This window comes from Pseudophryne corroboree, chromosome 7, assembly GCF_028390025.1.
Source record: "Pseudophryne corroboree isolate aPseCor3 chromosome 7, aPseCor3.hap2, whole genome shotgun sequence".
Lineage (NCBI taxonomy): Eukaryota > Metazoa > Chordata > Amphibia > Anura > Myobatrachidae > Pseudophryne > Pseudophryne corroboree.
In genome coordinates, this window is record NC_086450.1 from 93,365,433 (window position 1) to 93,388,180 (window position 22,748).

At 47.3% G+C, this 22,748-nt stretch overlaps 1 protein-coding gene across 1 annotated transcript in view; it reads left to right on the plus strand.

Moving 5' to 3' along the window:
- The window catches only part of CIR1 (corepressor interacting with RBPJ, CIR1), a 224,195-nt gene that overhangs the window by 65,879 nt on the left and 135,568 nt on the right, over positions 1–22,748 (plus strand). Inside the window, exons 6-7 of the mRNA XM_063933433.1 lie at positions 5,364–5,412; positions 16,315–16,432. Coding sequence (XP_063789503.1) covers positions 5,364–5,412; positions 16,315–16,432 — 167 coding nt within the window. The remainder of the gene's footprint in view (positions 1–5,363; positions 5,413–16,314; positions 16,433–22,748) is intronic.

Genomic DNA, 22,748 nt, shown 5'->3' on the forward strand with positions numbered 1-22,748 from the left:
GAGCATTCCCTGTGTGTCTGCTGTGTGTCGGTACGTGTGTGTCGACATGTATGAGGACGATATTGGTGTGGAGGCGGAGCAATTGCCAAATATGGGGATGTCACCTCCTAGGGGGTCGACACCATAATGGATGCCTTTATTTATGGAATTACGGGATAGTGTCAACACGCTAAAGCAGTCGTTTGACGACATGAGACGGCCGGACAATCAGTTAGTGCCTGTCCAGGCGCCTCAAACACCGTCAGGGGCTGTAAAACGCCCTTTGCCTCAGTCGGTCGACACAGACCCAGACACAGGCACTGATTCCAGTGGCGACGGTGACGAATCAACCGTATTTTCCAGTAGGGCCACACGTTATATGATTTTGGCAATGAAGGAGGCGTTACATTTAGCTGATACTACAGGTACCACTAAACAGGGTATTATGTGGGGTGTGAAAAAACTACCTATAGTTTTTCCTGAATCAGAAGAACTAAATGATGTATGTGATGAAGCGTGGGTTGCCCCCGATAAAAAGATGCTAATTTCAAAGAAGTTATTAGCTTTATACCCTTTCCCGTCAGAGGTTAGGGCGCGCTGGGAAACACCTCCTAGGGTGGACAAGGCGCTCACACGCTTATCTAAACAAGTGGCGTTACCCTCTCCTGAGACGGCCGCACTTAAAGATCCAGCAGATAGGAGGATGGAAAATATCCAAAAAAGTATATACACACATACAGGTGTTATACTACGACCAGCTATAGCGACAGCCTGGATGTGCAGTGCTGGAGTAGCTTGGTCAGAGTCCCTGATTGAAAATATTGATACCCTGGATAGGGACAATGTTTTACTGTCTTTAGAGCAAATAAAGGATGCATTTCTTTATATGCGTGATGCACAGAGGGATATCTGCACACTGGCATCACGGGTAAGTGCTATGTCCATTTCGGCCAGAAGAAGTTTATGGACGCGACAGTGGTCAGGCGATGCGGACTCAAAACGGCATATGGAAGTTTTGCCGTATAAAGGGGAGGAGTTATTTGGAGTCGGTCTATCAGATTTGGTGGCCACGGCTACAGCCGGGAAATCCACCTTTTTACCTCAAGCTACTCCCCAACAGAAAAAGACACCGACTTTTCAACCGCAGCCCTTTCGTTCCTTTAAAAACAAGAGAGCAAAGGGATATTCATATCTGCCACGAGGCAGAGGAAGGGGGAAGAGACACCAACAGGCAGCTCCTTCCCAGGAACAGAAGCCCTCCCCCGCTTCTACAAAAGCCTCAGCATGACGCTGGGGCTTCTCAAGCGGACTCGGGGGCGGTGGGCGGTCGTCTCAAGAATTTCAGCGCGCAGTGGGCTCACTCGCAGGTAGATCCCTGGATCCTGCAGATAATATCTCAGGGGTACAGGTTGGAACTAGAGACAGATCCGCCTCGCCGTTTCCTGAAGTCTGCTTTACCAACGTCCCCCTCCGAAAGGGAGACGGTTTTGGAAGCCATTCACAAGCTGTACTCTCAGCAGGTGATAGTCAAGGTACCTCTTCTACAACAGGGAAAGGGGTATTATTCCACTCTATTTGTGGTACCGAAGCCGGACGGCTCGGTAAGACCTATTCTAAATCTGAAGTCCTTGAACCTGTACATAAAGAAGTTCAAGTTCAAAATGGAGTCACTCAGAGCAGTGATAGCGAACCTGGAAGAAGGGGACTTTATGGTGTCCTTGGACATCAAGGATGCGTACCTCCACGTTCCAATTTACCCCTCACACCAGGGGTACCTCAGGTTCGTTGTACAAAACTGTCACTATCAGTTTCAGACGCTGCCGTTCGGATTGTCCACGGCACCTCGGGTCTTTACAAAGGTAATGGCCGAGATGATGATTCTTCTTCGAAGAAAAGGCGTATTAATTATCCCATACTTGGACGATCTCCTAATAAGGGCAAGGTCCAGAGAACAGCTAGAGAGGGGATTAGCACTGTCTCAAGAAGTGCTAAAACAGCACGGCTGGATTCTGAATATTCCAAAATCCCAGTTAATGCCGACAACTCGTCTGCTGTTCCTAGGGATGATTCTGGACACGGTTCAGAAAAAGGTTTTTCTCCCGGAGGAAAAAGCCAAGGAGTTATCCGAGCTTGTCAGGAACCTCCTAAAACCAGGAAAGGTGTCTGTACATCAATGCACAAGAGTCCTGGGAAAAATGGTGGCTTCTTACGAAGCAATTCCATTCGGCAGATTCCATGCACGAATTTTCCAGAGGGATCTGTTGGACAAATGGTCAGGGTCGCATCTTCAGATGCACCAGCGGATAACCCTGTCTCCAAGGACAAGGGTATCTCTTCTGTGGTGGTTGCAGAGTGCTCATCTATTGGAGGGCCGCAGATTCGGCATACAGGATTGGATCCTGGTGACCACGGACGCCAGCCTGAGAGGCTGGGGAGCAGTCACACAAGGAAGAAACTTCCAGGGAGTGTGGACGAGCCTGGAAACGTCTCTTCACATAAACATTCTGGAACTAAGAGCAATCTACAATGCTCTAAGCCAGGCAGAACCTCTGCTTCAAGGAAAACCGGTGTTGATCCAGTCGGACAACATCACGGCAGTCGCCCATGTAAACAGACAGGGCGGCACAAGAAGCAGGAGTGCAATGGCAGAAGCTGCAAGGATTCTTCGCTGGGCAGAGAATCATGTGATAGCACTGTCAGCAGTGTTCATCCCGGGAGTGGACAACTGGGAAGCAGACTTCCTCAGCAGACACGACCTTCACCCGGGAGAGTGGGGACTTCATCCAGAAGTCTTCCACATGCTGGTAACCCGTTGGGAAAGACCAATGGTGGACATGATGGCGTCTCGCCTCAACAAAAAACTGGACAGGTATTGCGCCAGGTCAAGAGATCCGCAGGCAATAGCTGTGGACGCGCTGGTAACGCCTTGGGTGTACCAGTCGGTGTATGTGTTTCCTCCTCTGCCTCTCATACCAAAAGTATTGAGAATTATACGGCAAAGAGGCGTAAGAACGATACTAGTGGTTCCGGATTGGCCAAGAAGGACTTGGTACCCGGAACTTCAAGAGATGATCACGGAAGATCCGTGGCCTCTACCTCTAAGGAGGGACTTGCTTCAGCAGGGTCCCTGTCTGTTTCAAGACTTACCGCGGCTGCGTTTGACGGCATGGCGGTTGAACGCCGGATCCTAAAGGAAAAAGGCATGCCGGAAGAAGTCATTCCTACTTTGATTAAAGCAAGGAAGGAAGTAACCGTGCAACACTATCACCGCATTTGGCGAAGATATGTTGCGTGGTGCGAGGATCGGAGTGCTCCAACGGAGGAATTTCAACTGGGTCGATTCCTACATTTCCTGCAATCAGGATTGTCTATGGGTCTCAAATTGGGATCTATTAAGGTTCAAATTTCGGCCCTGTCGATTTTCTTTCAAAAAGAATTGGCTTCAGTTCCTGAAGTCCAGACTTTTGTTAAGGGAGTGCTGCATATACAGCCTCCTGTGGTGCCTCCAGTGGCACCGTGGGATCTCAATGTGGTTTTGGAATTTCTAAAATCTCATTGGTTTGAACCACTAAAAAAGGTGGATTTGAAATATCTCACATGGAAAGTGACCATGTTACTAGCCCTGGCTTCGGCCAGGAGAGTGTCAGAACTGGCAGCTTTATCTTACAAAAGCCCATATCTGATTTTCCATTCGGACAGGGCAGAACTGCGGACTCGTCCGCATTTTCTCCCTAAGGTGGTGTCAGCATTTCATCTGAACCAGCCTATTGTAGTGCCTGCGGCTACAAGTGACTTGGAGGACTCCAAGTTACTGGACGTTGTCAGAGCATTAAAAATATATATTGCAAGGACAGCTGGAGTCAGAAAATCTGACTCGTTGTTTATATTGTATGCACCCAACAAGATGGGTGCTCCTGCGTCTAAGCAGACGATTGCTCGTTGGATCTGTAGCACAATCCAACTTGCACATTCTGTGGCAGGCCTGCCACAGCCTAAATCTGTAAAGGCCCACTCCACAAGGAAGGTGGGCTCATCTTGGGCGGCTGCCCGAGGGGTCTCGGCATTACAACTTTGCCGAGCAGCTACGTGGTCAGGGGAGAACACGTTTGTAAAATTTTACAAATTTGATACTCTGGCTAAGGAGGACCTGGAGTTCTCTCATTCGGTGCTGCAGAGTCATCCGCACTCTCCTGCCCGTTTGGGAGCTTTGGTATAATCCCCATGGTCCTTTCAGGAACCCCAGCATCCACTAGGACGATAGAGAAAATAAGAATTTACTTACCGATAATTCTATTTCTCGGAGTCCGTAGTGGATGCTGGGCGCCCATCCCAAGTGCGGATTATCTGCAATAATTGTACATAGTTATTGTTAACTAATTCGGGTTATTGTTAAGAAGCCATCTTTCAGAGGCTCCTCTGTTATCATACTGTTAACTGGTTTTGATCACAAGTTGTACGGTGTGATTGGTGTGGCTGGTATGAGTCTTACCCGGGATTCAAAATTCCTCCCTTATTGTGTACGCTCGTCCGGGCACAGTACCTAACTGGCTTGGAGGAGGGTCATAGGGGGAGGAGCCAGTGCACACCACCTGATCGGAAAGCTTTACTTTTGTGCCCTGTCTCCTGCGGAGCCGCTATTCCCCATGGTCCTTTCAGGAACCCCAGCATCCACTTCGGACTCCGAGAAATAGAATTATCGGTAAGTAAATTCTTATTTTTTTATTGTTTTATGAATAATTGAACGACTCTGAGATCACAAAGTACCATATCCAAGGATCTAGCTCTAGTGCAGTGATGGCTAAACTTGACACTCCAGCTGTTGTTGAACTACACATCCCAGCATGCCCTGCATCAGTTTTAGCATGGCCAAATAACAAAACTGTAGCAGGGCATGCTGGGATATGTAGTTCAACAACAGCTGGAGTGTCAAGGTTAGCCATCACTGCTCTGGTAGGTGCAGGGAGTGCGACTGCCTCTGGTGACACTGCCTGCAGCTTCTCCTTTGCTCTGTGTCCTCACTGATGCTGGGGTGAGGCATGGCTGTGGTCTGGGATGTCCCATCATTATTGAATGACTACTGAGACACTGAGCCAGCTAGGACTGGATGTACGGGTGGGGCGGGGGCGTCAGAAGTGTGTATTATGTCCCCACTTTTGGACTCGTAGTTGCCTAGATCAAAGAGGGAACTTAACAATTTAGTCCATCTGTAGCTTTATAGTTGTCATGGATGCTGTGTTACGTGCTCTTGCTGTAGGAAAAGGCCCATAGAGGTCAATGCTTGACTTCTGAGTGGGGGTATTTCAGGGAGAAGGTAGGATATTTTATCTGTCCTTCGGCTGTAATTCTATTTAACATGGACACATTTTTGTTTTTCTCACTTGTAGGTATGCTAAGGATGATATGAATATCCGAGATCAGCCCTTTGGTATACAGGTAAGTCTATTTGTAAAAAAAAAATCACGTTGTTACTTCTCACGTAATGATCAGTATGACTGACCGTATGTATTTGGGTAATAAACTACAGCCACATGATTAAAACTTTACAGTGGAATTGGGGATAGGCATAACCATCCTATTGCTGAACGTGGCACTAATAAGTATTGTTTGTGCTGCACAGATGAGTATCTGCAATCTGTTCATGCCGGTCTGGCCTGGAATAATCAGAAGTTACTCACTGCATGTTTCAATGAAAGCGCATTCTACGTCTTTAGTCATGGACTATAACTATGGAATTTACGGTCTGATAATAGGGGTATACGTTCAGAAGACGGCATTCATAATGACATGTCTGTAGCTGATTTTTGGATGATATGGTTAGGCTATGAATAAGGTTAGGGTTCGTATCATGTATACTAGCCTCTGCAACGGAGATCTGCATGATCAACATGCCACATGTCAACTTCACTTCCAAATCAATAAATAAATGTCGACAAATTCTATCACACCCAATAATGGGAATACATGTACATGTATTGGACAAGCAGTGTTTAATCGGCTTAACTCTGCCAATCCACCTGCTTCATTGCTTCCGGTCAGTATTCCCTCCATTTATCCGTCGGAGAGACGGAGGATTTCTACAGACAACGCATTTGGCTTGGATCTGAATGGTCAGTAATATTCATGCAACTTACTGCACATACTTTATAGCTGATTGTCTTACCAGGAACAGACTTACCTGAATTATTGCCTCCACAAAGGTGACTATCATTGGGATATATCCGTTTATATTAACTTCATTAATTTTACACTGAAATCCAAGAACATTATTTAATATATTCTTAATCCAGTAACTGTTTAATCACTATATATACCTGATCCAATTTGTGCATATATATTAATTGAGCCACCTCTTTGAGAAAATAGATTTTGTTTCATTTGGAATACTGATACAAGTTGGGTAATATGTACATTGTAATTTTAATACTGTGTGAATTACTGTTGTATACGTGATAGGTATGAAAAGTGTTATTATAGTAGAAATGTATTTTCTTCTGTGGTACTTCATGGCAGCCATTACTCTGGGATTGTATCCCATCCTCCTAATATTAGACAGGTAGTTTTTTCAACAGCTAGGTACCGCCCACTTTGGGTATAAAGTGCCACTCCTCCTATTCCTCCCCAGTCTTCTTCCTGTCTCCTAGTAAGACAGTGTAGAGTTTGTTGTTTTGTGTGTACAGAGCTTACCTCTAATGTTCCCAGCTATTACATCTACTATTGCTATGCTGGAAGAGGGTAGCTCCCGGGGGAGACTGGCAAAGTGTGCTAGGGGCGACGAAGGTAAGTCCCCATTTACAGCTTAAGGTGTCCGTTCGCTGCTGCTGCACTCGGGTAAGATCGCTCTGCTGTCCGCTGCACCGTGGCGCCACATAGTCTTTTCCCCTGTGCCTTTTGCTCTCTATATTCCGCCGCGCCAGTGAGCCAAGTCCGGGACCGGAAGTGCGGCTGTGTGGGCGGAAGGGCGGCTAGAGGAAGGGGACGCTGGCAGGCGGAAGTGAGTGGAGAGCCTGGAGGCGGAGGCTGGTGGGCGGAAGTGCTGGATGGTAGACGTCAAAGAGTGCTTAGAGGGACGGTCAGGCGCCGGATGCTCTGTGGTATGGAAAAGGAGCCTTCTACCCAAAAGCTGGCTGTTGCCCTAAAGAAGTTAGTCCTCATAGAGGGCATATTCAGTTATGTTTTAGTACTAGGGTAGTTAGGGTAGGTTTTAATATCAATATTATAATATTTCTCTAACGTCCTAAGTGGATGCTGGGAACTCCGTAAGGACCATGGGGAATAGCGGCTCCGCAGGAGACTGGGCACAACTAAAGAAAGCTTTAGGACTACCTGGTGTGCACTGGCTCCTCCCTCTATGACCCTCCTCCAGACCTCAGTTAGAATTTTGTGCCCGGCCGAGCTGGATGCACACTAGGGGCTCTCCTGAGCTCTTAGAAAGAAAGTAATATTTAGGTTTTTTATTTTCAGTGAGATCTGCTGGCAACAGACTCACTGCTACGAGGGACCTAGGGAAGAGAAGCGAACCTACCTGCTTGCAGCTAGCTTGGGCTTCTAGGCTACTGGACACCATTAGCTCCAGAGGGATCGAACACAGGCCCAGCCTCGGTCGTCCGGTCCCGGAGCCGCGCCGCCGTCCCCCTAGCAGAGCCAGAAGCAAGAAGACGTTCCTGAAAATCGGCGGCAGAAGACTTTGGTCTTCATTAAGGTAGCGCACAGCACTGCAGCTGTGCGCCATTGCTCCCCAGGCACACCACATACTCCGGTCACTGATGGGTGCAGGGCGCTGGGGGGGGGCGCCCTGGGCTGCAATATAAGTACCTTACTTGGCAAATTAACACATAATATAGCCTTTAAGACTATATATGTGTAAAATCCCCTGCCATAACTGTATAAAAAAAGCGGGAGAAGCCCGCCGGAAAAGGGGCGGGGCTATCTCCCTCAGCACACTGGCGCCATTTTCCCTCACAGCTCCGCTGGAAGGATCGCTCCCCAGGCTCTCCCCTGCAGTTCCAGACTACATAGGGTAAAAAAGAGAGGGGGGGCACTAAATTTAGGCGCAATCTGTGATATATAAGCAGCTATAAGGGGTAAAATCACTGTGTAGTGTGTATCCCTGTTTTATATAGCGCTCTGGTGTGTGCTGGCACACTCTCTCTCTGTCTCCCCAAAGGGCTTTGTGCGGTCCTGTCCTCAGTCAGAGCATTCCCTGTGTGTGTGCGGTGTGTCGGTACGGCTGTGTCGACATGTTTGATGAGAGGCTTATGTGGAGGCGGAGCAGGTGCCGATAAATGTGATGTCACCCCCTGCGGGGTCGACACCTGAGTGGATGGATATGTGGAAGGAATTACGCTACAGTGTCAACTCCTTACATAAAAGGTTTGACGACATATCAGATGTGGGACAGCCGGCTTCTCAGCCCGTGCCTGCCCAGACGTCTCAAAAGCCATCAGGGGCTCTAAAACGCCTGCTACCTCAGATGGCAGACACAGATGTCGACACAGATACTGACTCCAGTGTCGACGATGATGAGACTAGTGTACATTCCAATAGAGCCACACGTTACATGATTACGGCAATGAAAAATGTGTTGCACATTTCTGATATTACCCCAGGTACCACAAAAAAGGGTATTATGTTTGGGGAGAAAAAACTACCAGTGGTTTTTCCCCCTTCTGATGAATTAAATGAAGTGTGTGAAGAAGCGTGGGCTTCCCCCGATAAGAAACTAGTAATTTCTAAAAAGTTACTAATGGCGTACCCTTTCCCGCCAGAGAATAGGTCACGTTGGGAGACATCCCCTAGGGTAGATAAAGCGCTCACACGCCTGTCAAAGAAGGTGGCACTACCGTCTCCGGACACGGCCGCCCTAAAGGAGCCTGCTGATAGGAAGCAGGAAGCTATCCTGAAGTCTGTTTATACACACTCAGGTATTATACTGAGACCAGCTATTGCTTCAGCATGGATGTGCAGTGCTGCAGCTGCGTGGTCAGATTCCCTGTCAGAAAATATTGATACCTTAGACAGGGACACTATATTGCTAACCATAGAGCATATTAAAGACGCAGTCTTATACATGAGAGATGCACAGAGGGATATTTGCCGGCTGGCATCTAAAATAAGTGCAATGTCCATTTCTGCCAGGAGGGGTTTATGGACTCGGCAGGGGATGCAGATTCTAAAAGGCACATGGAAGTTTTGCCTTACAAGGGTGAGGAGTTGTTTGGGGATGGTCTCTCGGACCTCGTTTCCACAGCGACAGCTGGGAAGTCAGCATTTTTACCCCATGTTCCCTCACAGCCAAAGAAAGCACCGTATTATCAGGTACAGGCCTTTCGGCCCCAGAAAGGCAAGCGGGTTAAAGGCGCGTCCTTTCTGCCCAGAGGCAGAGGTAGGGGGAAAAAGCTGCAGCATACAGCCAGTTCCCAGGACCAAAAGCCCTCCCCCCGCTTCCTCTAAGTCCACCGCATGACGCTGGGGCTCCACAGGCGGAGCCAGGTACGGTGGGGGCCCGTCTCACGAACTTCAGCAACCAGTGGGCTCGCTCACGGGTGGATCCCTGGATTCTACAAGTAGTATCTCGGGGGTACAAGCTGGAATTCGAGACGTCTCCCCCTCGCCGTTTCCTCAAATCTGCCTTGCCAACAGCTCCCCCGGACAGGGAGGCAGTGCTGGAGGCAATTCACAAGCTGTATTCGCAGCAGGTGATAGTCAAGGTACCCCTCCTTCAACAAGGAAGGGGTTACTATTCCACAATGTTTGTGGTACCGAAACCGGACGGTTCGGGGAGACCCATTTTAAATTTGAAATCCTTGAACACCTATATAAAAAGGTTCAAGTTCAAGATGGAATCGCTCAGGGTGGTTATTTCAAGCCTGGAGGAAGGGGATTACATGGTATCACTGGACATCAAGGATGCTTACCTACATGTCCCCATTTACATTCCTCACCAGGAGTACCCCAGATTTGTGGTACAGGACTGTCATTACCAATTCCAGACGTTGCCGTTTGGTCTGTCCACGGCACCAAGGGTATTTACCAAGGTAATGGCCGAAATGATGATACTCCTTCGAAAAAAGGGAGTTTTAATTATCCCATACTTGGACGATCTCCTTATAAAGGCGAGGTCCAGGGAGCAGTTGTTGGTCGGGGTAGCACTATCTTGGGAGGTGCTACAACAGCACGGTTGGATTCTGAATATTCCAAAGTCACAGCTGGTTCCTACGTGTCGTCTACTGTTCCTGGGGATGGTTCTCGACACAGAACAGAAAAAAGTGTTTCTCCCGGAGGAGAAGGCCAAGGAGTTGTCGTCTCTAGTCAGAGACCTCCTAAAACCAAAACAGGTGTCGGTGCACCACTGCACACGAGTCCTGGGAAAGATGGTGGCTTCTTACGAAGCAATTCCATTCGGAAGGTTCCATGCAAGGATCTTTCAGTGGGATCTGTTGGACAAGTGGTCCGGATCGCATCTTCAGATGCATCGGCTGATAACCCTGTCTCCGAGGGCCAGGGTGTCGCTGCTGTGGTGGCTGCAAAGTGCTCATCTTCTAGAGGGCCGCAGATTCGGCATACAGGACTGGGTCCTGGTGACCACGGATGCCAGCCTTCGAGGTTGGGGGGCAGTCACACAGGGAAGAAATTTCCAAGGACAATGGTCAAGTCAGGAGACTTCCCTACACATAAATATTCTGGAACTAAGGGCCATTTACAATGCCCTAAGTCAGACAAGACCCCTGCTTCAACACCAGCCGGTGCTGATCCAGTCAGACAACATCACGGCGGTCGCCCATGTAAACCGACAGGGCGGCACAAGAAGCAGGATGGCGATGGCAGAAGCCACAAGGATTCTCCGATGGGCGGAAAATCATGTGTTAGCACTGTCAGCAGTGTTCATTCCGGGAGTGGACAACTGGGAAGCAGACTTTCTCAGCAGACACGACCTCCACCCGGGAGAGTGGGGACTTCATCCAGAAGTCTTCCAAATGATTGTACAACATTGGGAAAGGCCACTTGTGGACATGATGTCGTCCCGCCTCAACAAAAAGCTAAAAAGATATTGCGCCAGGTCAAGGGACCCTCAGGCGATAGCTGTGGACGCTCTGGTAACACCGTGGGTGTACCAGTCGGTGTATGTGTTCCCTCCTCTGCCTCTCATACCCAAGGTACTGAGAATAATAAGAAGGAGAGGAGTAAGAACTATACTCATTGTTCCGGATTGGCCAAAAAGAGCTTGGTACCCAGAACTTCAAGAAGTGATCTCAGAGGACCCATGGCCTCTGCCGCTCAGACAGGACCTGCTGCAGCAGGGGCCCTGTCTGTTCCAAGACTTACCGCGGCTGCGTTTGACGGCATGGCGGTTGAATGCCGGATCCTGAAGGAAAAGGACATTCCGGAGGAAGTTATCCCTACGCTTATTAAAGCTAGGAAAGAAGTGACCGCAAACCATTATCACCGCATATGGCGGAAATATGTTGCGTGGTGTGAGGCCAGGAAGGCCCCAACGGAGGAATTTCAGCTAGGTCGATTTCTGCACTTCCTACAGTCAGGGGTGACTATGGGCCTAAAATTGAGTTCCATTAAGGTCCAGATTTCGGCTCTATCGATTTTCTTCCAAAAAGAACTGGCTTCACTACCTGAAGTTCAGACATTTGTTAAGGGAGTGCTGCATATTCATCCCCCTTTTGTGCCCCAGTGGCACCTTGGGATCTCAACGTGGTGTTGGATTTCCTAAAGTCGCATTGGTTTGAACCACTTAAAACCGTGGAACTAAAATATCTCACGTGGAAAGTGGTCATGCTGTTGGCCTTGGCTTCGGCCAGGCGTGTGTCAGAATTGGCGGCTTTGTCATGTAAAAGCCCTTATCTGATTTTCCATATGGATAGGGCGGAATTGAGGACTCGTCCCCAATTTCTCCCAAAGGTGGTTTCAGCGTTTCATTTGAACTAGCCTATTGTGGTGCCTGCGGCTACTCGTGACTTGGAGGACTCCCAAGTTGCTGGACGTAGTCCGGGCCCTAAAAATCTATGTTTCCAGGACAGCTGGAGTCAGAAAGACTGACTCGCTATTTATCCTGCATGCGCCCAACAAGTTGGGTGCACCTGCTTCAAAGCAGACTATTGCTCGCTGGATCTGTAGCACGATTCAACTTGCACATTCTGCGGCTGGACTGCCGCATCCTAAATCTGTGAAAGCCCATTCCACGAGGAAGGTGGGCTCTTCTTGGGCGGCTGCCCGAGGGGTCTCGGCTTTACAACTTTGCCGAGCAGCTACTTGGTCGGGGTCAAACACATTTGCTAAATTCTACAAGTTTGATACCCTGGCTGAGGAGGACCTAGAGTTCGCTCATTCGGTGCTGCAGAGTCATCCGCACTCTCCCGCCCGTTTGGGAGCTTTGGTATAATCCCCATGGTCCTTACGGAGTTCCCAGCATCCACTAGGACGTCAGAGAAAATAAGATTTTACTCACCGGTAAATCTATTTCTTGTAGTCCGTAGTGGATGCTGGGCGCCCGTCCCAAGTGCGGATTGTCTGCAATACTTGTATATAGTTATTGTTTAACTAAAGGGTTATTGTTGAGCCATCTGTTGAGAGGCTCAGTTCTATTTCATACTGTTAACTGGGTATAGTATCACGAGTTATACGGTGTGATTGGTGTGGTTGGTATGAGTCTTACCCGGGATTCAAAATCCTTCCTTATTGTGTCAGCTCTACCGGGCACAGTATCCTAACTGAGGTCTAGAGGAGGGTCATAGAGGGAGGAGCCAGTGCACACCAGGTAGTCCTAAAGCTTTCTTTAGTTGTGCCCAGTCTCCTGCGGAGCCGCTATTCCCCATGGTCCTTACGGAGTTCCCAGCATCCACTACGGACTACGAGAAATAGATTTACCGGTGAGTAAAATCTTATTTTTTCTCCCGATATCTGCCAAGAACATGGGGAGTAGATGCCTTCTCGCTGCCATGCAATTTCAAGCTGGCTTATGTGTTTCCTCCGTTCCCGATGATTGCCCGTGTTATAAAGACGATCCGGGAAGAGAAGGCACAGGTCATAATAGTTCTTCCTTTCTGGCCAAAGAGAGTCTGGTTTCCCTCAGTAATGAGGATGGCTGTACAGGAGCCTTGGAGACTGCCTCCGAGGAAGGATCTGCTACACCAAGGACCGTTGATGCATCCAAATCTCCAGCAGCTTCATTTGACGGTATGGTAATTGAACGGCAATTGCTCAAGAAAAAGGGCTTGTCTGAGCAGGTAATTTAATTTATTGATTCAGGCAAGAAAGAAAGAAAGTATCATCAGATGTGTATTATAGAGTTTGGAGAACTTTTATTTCCTGGTCTAATTCGAAATTTGACGCTCAAAAAGCAGATACGTCTCAGGTCTTGCAGTTCCTGTACGAGGGCTTTGAAAGAGGTCTGGCGGTAACAACTATTAAAGTCCAAATAGCAGTGCTTAGTTTGTTCCTAGAGCGAAGATTGTCAGAAGATGATTTGATAAAGAAATTTTGTCAGGATACGTCCTCGAGTTAGATCAATCCTTGCGCCATGGGACATGAATTTGGTGTTAAATGCTTTAATGGCACCTACTTTTGAGCCATTACAGGAGATTTTCAAAAAAATTATTAACATAGAAAGTGGATTTTCTGGTGGCTATCACGTCAGCCAGAAGAGTTGGTGAGTTACAGGCCCTATGGTCAGAAGAACCTTATTTAAATTAATTCCTGGACAGAATCTTTCTTAGAACTAATCCGAGTTTTCTACCTAAAGTAGTATCAGAATTTCATTTGAATCAAGAAATTGTGTTACCATCCTTTTATCCAGAGCCACAGAACAGGGAAGAGGAAAGGATGCACAATTTAGATTTAACCCGAGCTGTCTCGACTTACTTGGAAAGAGTGAAGTAGTTTTGGTAGACCAAACATCTGTTTGTGCTACATTCAGGACCAGAGAGAGGTGACACACCCACTAAACAGACCATTTCCAGATGAATTGGAGAACTGTTAACATTTGTATATGAAGAAAGTGGTTGTACAGTTCCGGAAGAACTAAAGGCACACTCTACCAGGGCTATGGCAGCTTTATGGGCTAAGAAGGCTCGAGTATCGGCAAAAGACATATGTGCAGCAGCTACCGGGTCATCCATACATACGTTTTCTAGTCATTATGCGTTGGATGTTGTAGACGCCCATTTTGGGAAGCAGGTCCTTGAGGGGGATTTGGAATAAATAGTTATTACTATTCAGCATTAAGCCGTGGTCTCCTTTCTGGTTTGTTACCCTCCCTATATTGAGCGTTGGTATATCCCAGAGTAATGGCTGCCATGAAGTACCGCAGAAGAAAAAAGCAAATTATACTTATCGATAATTTCATTTCTTCAAGATACTTCATGGCAGTCTTCAATATTCCCTCCCTTAGTAAGTTTTTTTCATAGGAGTCATCGATAAGGAGACACTCAAAAGACTAGGGAGGAAGAGGAGGAGTAGCACTTTATACCCAGAGTGGGCGGTACATAGCTGTTGAAATAACTACCTGTCTAATATTAGGAGGATGTGATACAATCCCAGAGTAATGGCTGCCATGAAGTATCTTGAAGAAATGAAGTTATCGGTAAATATAATTTGCTTTTTTTGTAGTTATATTGTTCACCAACACCAGTGCACACTTGAGATAATTAGTGTAAGGTGATTTATTTTATAAATGTGTCTTAACGTGATGACACCTGTATCTTGTGACTTTTATATGCAGCACAATGGAACGTGTATTTGAAAAAAGGTGCGTCTGCTACATTGTAGCACTTTGTATACAAGCTCAGAGACTCTCACTCACAGATATACAGGTGTCACTTATCTAATTAATCCACTCAGTCGCCTGGTTTGCTCGAGGTGCATCGCGTCACACCTAAATTTAATTAAAAAAAATAAAAAGTTTTCCAAAGTTAGAAAATTCTCATGGACCTGGTGCACCAAGAGGGGCGGTTTGGCGCAACTTCAGCAATTATGTATGAGGGCATGTGTAGGTGGCTTATACAGGGTGATTCAAAAGTAGCAGTAGACACTTTTGTTTCAAAAACTGTGCAGGAAATGGAAAAACTGACTTAGATTCAAGATGGACAAGTTCAAGATGGTGCCCATGTTCGGTACATACCCTAAAAGATAGCCCACCTCACCCACACCTTACTGGAGTATTCAGTTTTCCCATTTCCTGCACAATTTTTGAAACAAAAGGGTGTACTGCGACTTTTGAGTCACCCTGTACTTTGAAATGGACGTACAGTCAGTCTATGAGATTACTATAGGACAGTCTGGTCTGTTAAGTAGCTGAAAACATATACATGAATTAAAGGCAGTGGATATACATAACTAAATGCTAGTGGGTAAGTGGTTCTCTATCACAGCACACACCTTAGCCTGGCAGGCTTGCTTTGCAGAAATGCACTGTTTGGATTAGGTAAGTCACACACCGATATCACCAATGATCATTCTTGGCACTTTGAGCAGTATCCGAACCCATTCCTGCACTGGTCTAAAGATGTAGTTGAAGCTTTTGTATGTCCATGACAATTGCAAGGGAAGATAAATCACTATTTAACAGACCGGTAGTGGGATGTAACACTAAACAATCCATTTTTTCCTTCATTGTGCATATGTAAAAATGTTAACTTTGTGGTTTAGTGGCACTTCATTCAAATTCATTACTTTACCCTTTACAGCAGGGGATAGGGTGGAGTGTGCTCACCTAAAGGTCCCCACTTAATAATGAAAGTCTCTGGGAGTTGGGAGTAGGGGCAGGGCTTAATTACATCATAGATCTTGCCTGGTGGGTGTGATTACATCATTAAGCACCACCACTTCAAGCCACTACACTACAGAAATTTTCACAATCTAGAAAATGTTTGGGAGAGCATCAGAAATGCTTGATTTCTTTTGTTTTATCTAAATGATAAAACTTTGATTGTCTTTTATTTCAAGACTGCAGAGTTGTCTGAAGTCTAACGATTCTTTCAAAATGTGTTCAGCAGTAGTTACAATTGTGATTTCCATCATGCACTTCTGTCACGTTCATACAGCTTTCCTTGGCTCTTACACGGTGTAAAGAAAGTTAGTAATTCTGGGCAAAAAGCTCAAATGGCAAAGCAGTTAAGTGCCTTAAAGCAAACTTTTGTGATGATCTCTGGCAAATTGATAATCCTTTTTGCAGACTTTGTCACAGCCTAACCTGGTGCATGCTGAAGATGCTCCAGTCTATAATTTTATTATTAAAGTACTGCAGATGTTTTGTAGTTTAACTATGGAGTTGTTGAAAAGTTCACTTTTGTGCTCTAAACTTTGCATTTTCTCATACAATGCTTACAGGTTCGCAATGTGAGGTGTATTAAATGCCACAAATGGGGCCACGTGAACACAGACAGAGAATGCCCATTGTTTGGACTTTCGGGGATCAATGCAAGCTCAGTCACTGCAGATGGGGCAGGTAGGAACTACAGATATCTCTGCACCTGTCCTTGCTTATAAGACTTCTCAAACAGGGCTTTGAGTTGACCAAGAACTTAAGACTGTTTCCCAACCTCTCTCCTCCAGTCACACTAATACCCCTTTCCCACCAGAAATGCAGGGGCAAAACCCGGGAATTCTGCCACGGGCTCATGCAGGGACATTCCCGGGTTGGCACCTTTTATACCAGCATTTGGAGCCGAGACATCCCGAGTCTGCAACTTTCATACTGAACCCGGGATGGCCCTGCATTTTCCGAAAATGGGCGTCTCAGAAAAAACACAAGACCAGGAAGTGCCCTGAATAGCCAATCAGCATCAGCAGAGGCAACCCGGGAAGGTGGGACATGTCCCTGCACCATTCACACTGTCCAGGTTCCAGGGAACATCCCGGGACCAACCCTGATTGCAGGGTTTAAATGCAGGGACAGAAATCCCGGGTTTTTGTCCCTGTACCCTTTCACACTGAGAAATTTCCCAGGTTGAAGCGCGTTCATGTGTTTTAACCCGGGAAATTTTGGGCTGTGTGAAAGGTGTAGAACATTCTCGGTTTTAAGCATAGTCCTACTTGACATGGCGCTTTCAGGCAAAATGAAATAGGATCCAGGATAAGTTCCTGGACATGTGTGTTTTCATGACTGTGGCCGTGAAAAACTTAATTTAAAAGGGATTTTGTTTCGAGACCTCATTGGGTCATGGAAAAAATGCCCGATAAGTTCATTCATCGGATCTAATTGGATAGCTAACTACTGCGGCTAATTTAATTCCTCCCTAAAATACTGCAGATTAGCTTTTCCTTTGATTTATTATATGACATTATTAGAGAAAAACTTAAGGGGATTCATTATAAAACATAAGGATTGATGAATATGATTGGTCTCCTAGTACAGCTGGTGAACAGTTTGTATAATAAATAAAAATCATTTTTTACATGTCCATCTTTAGCCCTAGCTTTAGCTGCTGCATCAGTTAGACACGCATGCCTGGAACATTGTATCCTGTTATTTAAAGAATATATATTTAAGCATCAGTTATTAAATATTAATTGTTGAAATGCTAATTTCTCTATCGTCCTAGTGGATGCTGGGGTTCCTGAAAGGACCATGGGGAATAGCGGCTCCGCAGGAGACAGGGCACAAAAAGTAAAGCTTTTCCGATCAGGTGGTGTGCACTGGCTCCTCCCCCTATGACCCTCCTCCAGACTCCAGTTAGATTTTTGTGCCCGGCCGAGAAGGGTGCAATCTAGGTGGCTCTCCTAAAGAGCTGCTTAGAGAAAGTTTAGCTAGGTTTTTTATGTTACAGTGATTCCTGCTGGCAACAGGATCACTGCAGCGAGGGACTGAGGGGAGAAGGAGTCAACTCACCTGCGTGCAGGATGGATTGGCTTCTTGGCTACTGGACATCAAGCTCCAGAGGGACGATCACAGGTACAGCCTGGATGGTCACCGGAGCCGCGCCGCCGGCCCCCTTGCAGATGCTGAAGACAGAAGAGGTCCAGAATCGGCGGCTGAAGACTCCTGCAGTCTTCTAAAGGTAGCGCACAGCACTGCAGCTGTGCGCCATTTTCCTCTCAGCACACTTCACACGGCAGTCACTGAGGGTGCAGGGCGCTGGGAGGGGGGCGCCCTGGGAGGCAAAATGAGTACCTATAAAGGCTAAAAATACCTCACATATAGCCCTAGAGGCTATATGGAGATATTTAACCCCTGCCTGATTTCTCAAAATAGCGGGAGACGAGCCCGCCGGAAAAGGGGCGGGGCCTATCTCCTCAGCACACGGCGCCATTTCCTCTCACAGCTCCGCTGGTCAGGACGGCTCCCAGGTCTCTCCCCTGCACTGCACTACAGAAACAGGGTAAAACAGAGAGGGGGGGCAAATTTATGGCGATATTTTTATATAACAAAGCAGCTATAGGGGAGCACTTATTATAAGGCTATCCCTGATATATATATAGCGCTTTTGGTGTGTGCTGGCAAACTCTCCCTCTGTCTCCCCAAAGGGCTAGTGGGTCCTGTCTTCATTAGGAGCATTCCCTGTGTGTCTGCTGTGTGTCGGTACGTGTGTGTCGACATGTATGAGGACGATATTGGTGTGGAGGCGGAGCAATTGCCAAATATGGGGATGTCACCTCCTAGGGGGTCGACACCAGAATGGATGCCTTTATTTATGGAACTACGGGATAGTGTCAACACGCTAAAGCAGTCGTTTGACGACATGAGACGGCCGGACAATCAATTAGTGCCTGTCCAGGCGACTCAAACACCGTCAGGGGCTGTGAAACGCCCTTTGCCTCAGTCGGTCGACACAGACCCAGACACAGGCGATGACTCCAGTGGTGACGGTGACGAATCAACCGTATTTTCCAGTAGGGCCACACGTTATATGATTTTGGCAATGAAGGAGGCGTTACATTTAGCTGATACTACAGGTACCACTAAACAGGGTATTATGTGGGGTATGAAAAAACTACCTATAGTTTTTCCTGAATCAGAAGAACTAAATGACGTGTGTAATGAAGCGTGGGTTGCCCCTGATAAAAAGCTGATAATTTCAAAGAAATTATTGGCATTATACCCTTTCCCGCCAGAGGTTAGGGAGCGCTGGGAAACACCTCCTAGGGTGGACAAGGCGCTAACACGCTTATCTAAACAAGTGGCGTTACCCTCTCCTGAGACGGCCGCACTTAAAGATCCATCAGATAGGAGGATGGAAAATATCCAAAAAAGTATATACACACATGCAGGTGTTATACTACGACCAGCTGTAGCAACTGCCTGGATGGGCAGTGCGGGGGTAGTTTGGTCAGAATCCCTGATTGAAAATATTGATACCCTGGACAGGGACAATATTTTACTGTCGTTAGAACAAATAAAGGATGCATTTCTTTATATGCGTGATGCACAGAGGGATATATGCACACTGGCATCACGGGTAAGTGCTATGTCCATTTCGGCCAGAAGAGCTTTATGGACGCGACAGTGGACAGGCGATGCGGATTCAAAACGGCATATGGAAGTTTTGCCGTATAAGGGGGAGGAGTTATTTGGAGTCGGTCTATCAGATTTGGTGGCCACGGCTACAGCCGGGAAATCCACCTTTCTACCTCAAGTCACTCCCCAACAGAAAAAGGCACCGACTTTTCAACCGCAGCCCTTTCGTTCCTTTAAAAATAAGAGAGCAAAGGGCTATTCATATTTGCCACGAGGCAAAGGTCGAGGGAAGAGACAGCAACACGCAGCTCCTTCCCAGGATCAGAAGCCCTCCCCGGCTTCTACAAAAGCCTCAGCATGACGCTGGGGCTTCTCAAGCGGACTCGGGGACGGTGGGCGGTCGTCTCAAAAAATTACAGCGCGCAGTGGGCTCACTCGCAAGTAGATCCCTGGATCCTGCAGATAATATCTCAGGGATACAGGTTGGAATTAGAGACAGATCCACCTCGCCGTTTCCTGAGGTCTGCTTTACCAACGTCCCCCTCCGAAAGGGAGACGGTGTTGGAAGCCATTCACAAGCTGTACTCTCAGCAGGTGATAGTCAAGGTACCTCTTCTGCAACAAGGGAAGGGGTATTATTCCACTCTTTTTGTGGTACCGAAGCCGGATGGCTCGGTAAGGCCTATTCTAAATCTGAAGTCCTTGAACCTGTACATAAAGAAGTTCAAGTTCAAAATGGAGTCACTCAGAGCAGTGATAGCGAACCTGGAAGAGGGGGACTTTATGGTATCCTTGGGCATCAAGGATGCGTATCTCCACGTTCCAATTTACCCCTCACACCAGGGGTACCTCAGGTTCGTTGTACAAAACTGTCACTATCAGTTTCAGACGCTGCCGTTCGGATTGTCCACGGCACCTCGGATCTTTACAAAGGTAATGGCCGAGATGATGATTCTTCTTCGAAGAAAAGGCGTATTAATTATCCCATACTTGGACGATCTCCTAATAAGGGCGAGGTCCAGAGAACAGCTAGAGATGGGATTAGCACTGTCTCAAGAAGTGCTAAAACAGCACGGGTGGATTCTGAATATTCCAAAATCCCAGTTAATGCCGACAACTCGTCTGCTGTTCCTAGGGATGATTCTGGACACGGTTCAGAAAAAGGTTTTTCTCCCGGAGGAAAAAGCCAAGGAGTTATCCGAGCTTGTCAGGAACCTCCTAAAACCAGGAAAGGTGTCTGTACATCAATGCACAAGAGTCCTGGGAAAAATGGTGGCTTCTTACGAAGCGATTCCATTCGGCAGATTCCACGCAAGAATTTTCCAAAGGGATCTGTTGGACAAATGGTCAGGGTCGCATCTTCAGATGCACCTACGGATAACCCTGTCTCCAAGGACAAGGGTGTCTCTTCTGTGGTGGTTGCAGAGTGCTCATCTATTGGAGGGCCGCAGATTCGGCATACAGGATTGGATCCTGGTGACCACGGACGCCAGCCTGAGAGGCTGGGGAGCAGTCACACAAGGAAGAAACTTCCAGGGAGTATGGACGAGCCTGGAAACGTCTCTTCACATAAACATTCTGGAACTAAGAGCAATATACAATGCTCTAAACCAGGCAGAACCTCTGCTTCAGGGAAAACCGGTATTGATCCAGTCGGACAACATCACGGCAGTCGCCCATGTGAACAGACAGGGCGGCACAAGAAGCAGGAGGGCAATGGCAGAAGCTGCAAGGATTCTTCGCTGGGCAGAGAATCATGTGATAGCACTGTCAGCAGTGTTCATCCCGGGAGTGGACAACTGGGAAGCAGACTTCCTCAGCAGACACGATCTTCACCCGGGAGAGTGGGGACTTCATCCAGAAGTCTTCCACATGCTGGTAACCCGTTGGGAAAGACCAATGGTGGACATGATGGCGTCTCGCCTCAACAAAAAACTGGACAGGTATTGCGCCAGGTCAAGAGATCCGCAGGCAATAGCTGTGGACGCGCTGGTAACGCCTTGGGTGTACCAGTCGGTGTATGTGTTTCCTCCTCTGCCTCTCATACCAAAAGTATTGAGAATTATACGGCAAAGAGGCGTAAGAACGATACTAGTGGTTCCGGATTGGCCAAGGAGGACTTGGTACCCGGAACTTCAAGAGATGATCACGGAAGATCCGTGGCCTCTACCTCTAAGGAGGGACTTGCTTCAGCAGGGTCCCTGTCTGTTTCAAGACTTACCGCGGCTGCGTTTGACGGCATGGCGGTTGAACGCCGGATCCTAAAGGAAAGAGGCATGCCGGAAGAAGTCATTCCTACTTTGATTAAAGCAAGGAAGGAAGTAACCGTGCAACATTATCACCGAATTTGGCGAAAATATGTTGCGTGGTGCGAAGATCGGAGTGCTCCGACGGAGGAATTTCAACTGGGTCGATTCCTACATTTCCTGCAATCAGGATTGTCAATGGGTCTCAAATTGGGATCTATTAAGGTTCAAATTTCGGCCCTGTCGATTTTCTTTCAAAAAGAATTGGCTTCAGTCCCTGAAGTCCAGACCTTTGTTAAGGGAGTGCTGCATATACAGCCTCCTGTGGTGCCTCCAGTGGCACCGTGGGATCTAAATGTGGTTTTGGACTTCCTAAAATCTCATTGGTTTGAACCACTAAAAAAGGTGGATTTGAAATATCTCACATGGAAAGTGACCATGCTTCTAGCCCTGGCTTCTGCCAGGAGAGTGTCAGAATTGGCAGCTTTATCTTACAAAAGCCCATATCTGATTTTCCATTCGGACAGGGCAGAACTGCGGACTCGTCCGCATTTTCTCCCTAAGGTGGTGTCAGCATTTCATCTGAACCAGCCTATTGTAGTGCCTGCGGCTACAAGTGACTTGGAGGACTCCAAGTTACTGGACGTTGTCAGAGCATTAAAAATATATATTGCAAGGACAGCTGGAGTCAGAAAATCTGACTCGTTGTTTATATTGTATGCACCCAACAAGATGGGTGCTCCTGCGTCTAAGCAGACGATTGCTCGTTGGATCTGTAGCACAATCCAACTTGCACATTCTGTGGCAGGCTTGCCACAGCCTAAATCTGTAAAGGCCCACTCCACAAGGAAGGTGGGCTCATCTTGGGCGGCTGCCCGAGGGGTCTCGGCATTACAACTTTGCCGAGCAGCTACGTGGTCAGGGGAGAACACGTTTGTAAAATTTTACAAATTTGATACTCTGGCTAAGGAGGACCTGGAGTTCTCTCATTCGGTGCTGCAGAGTCATCCGCACTCTCCCGCCCGTTTGGGAGCTTTGGTATAATCCCCATGGTCCTTTCAGGAACCCCAGCATCCACTAGGACGATAGAGAAAATAAGATTTTACTTACCGATAAATCTA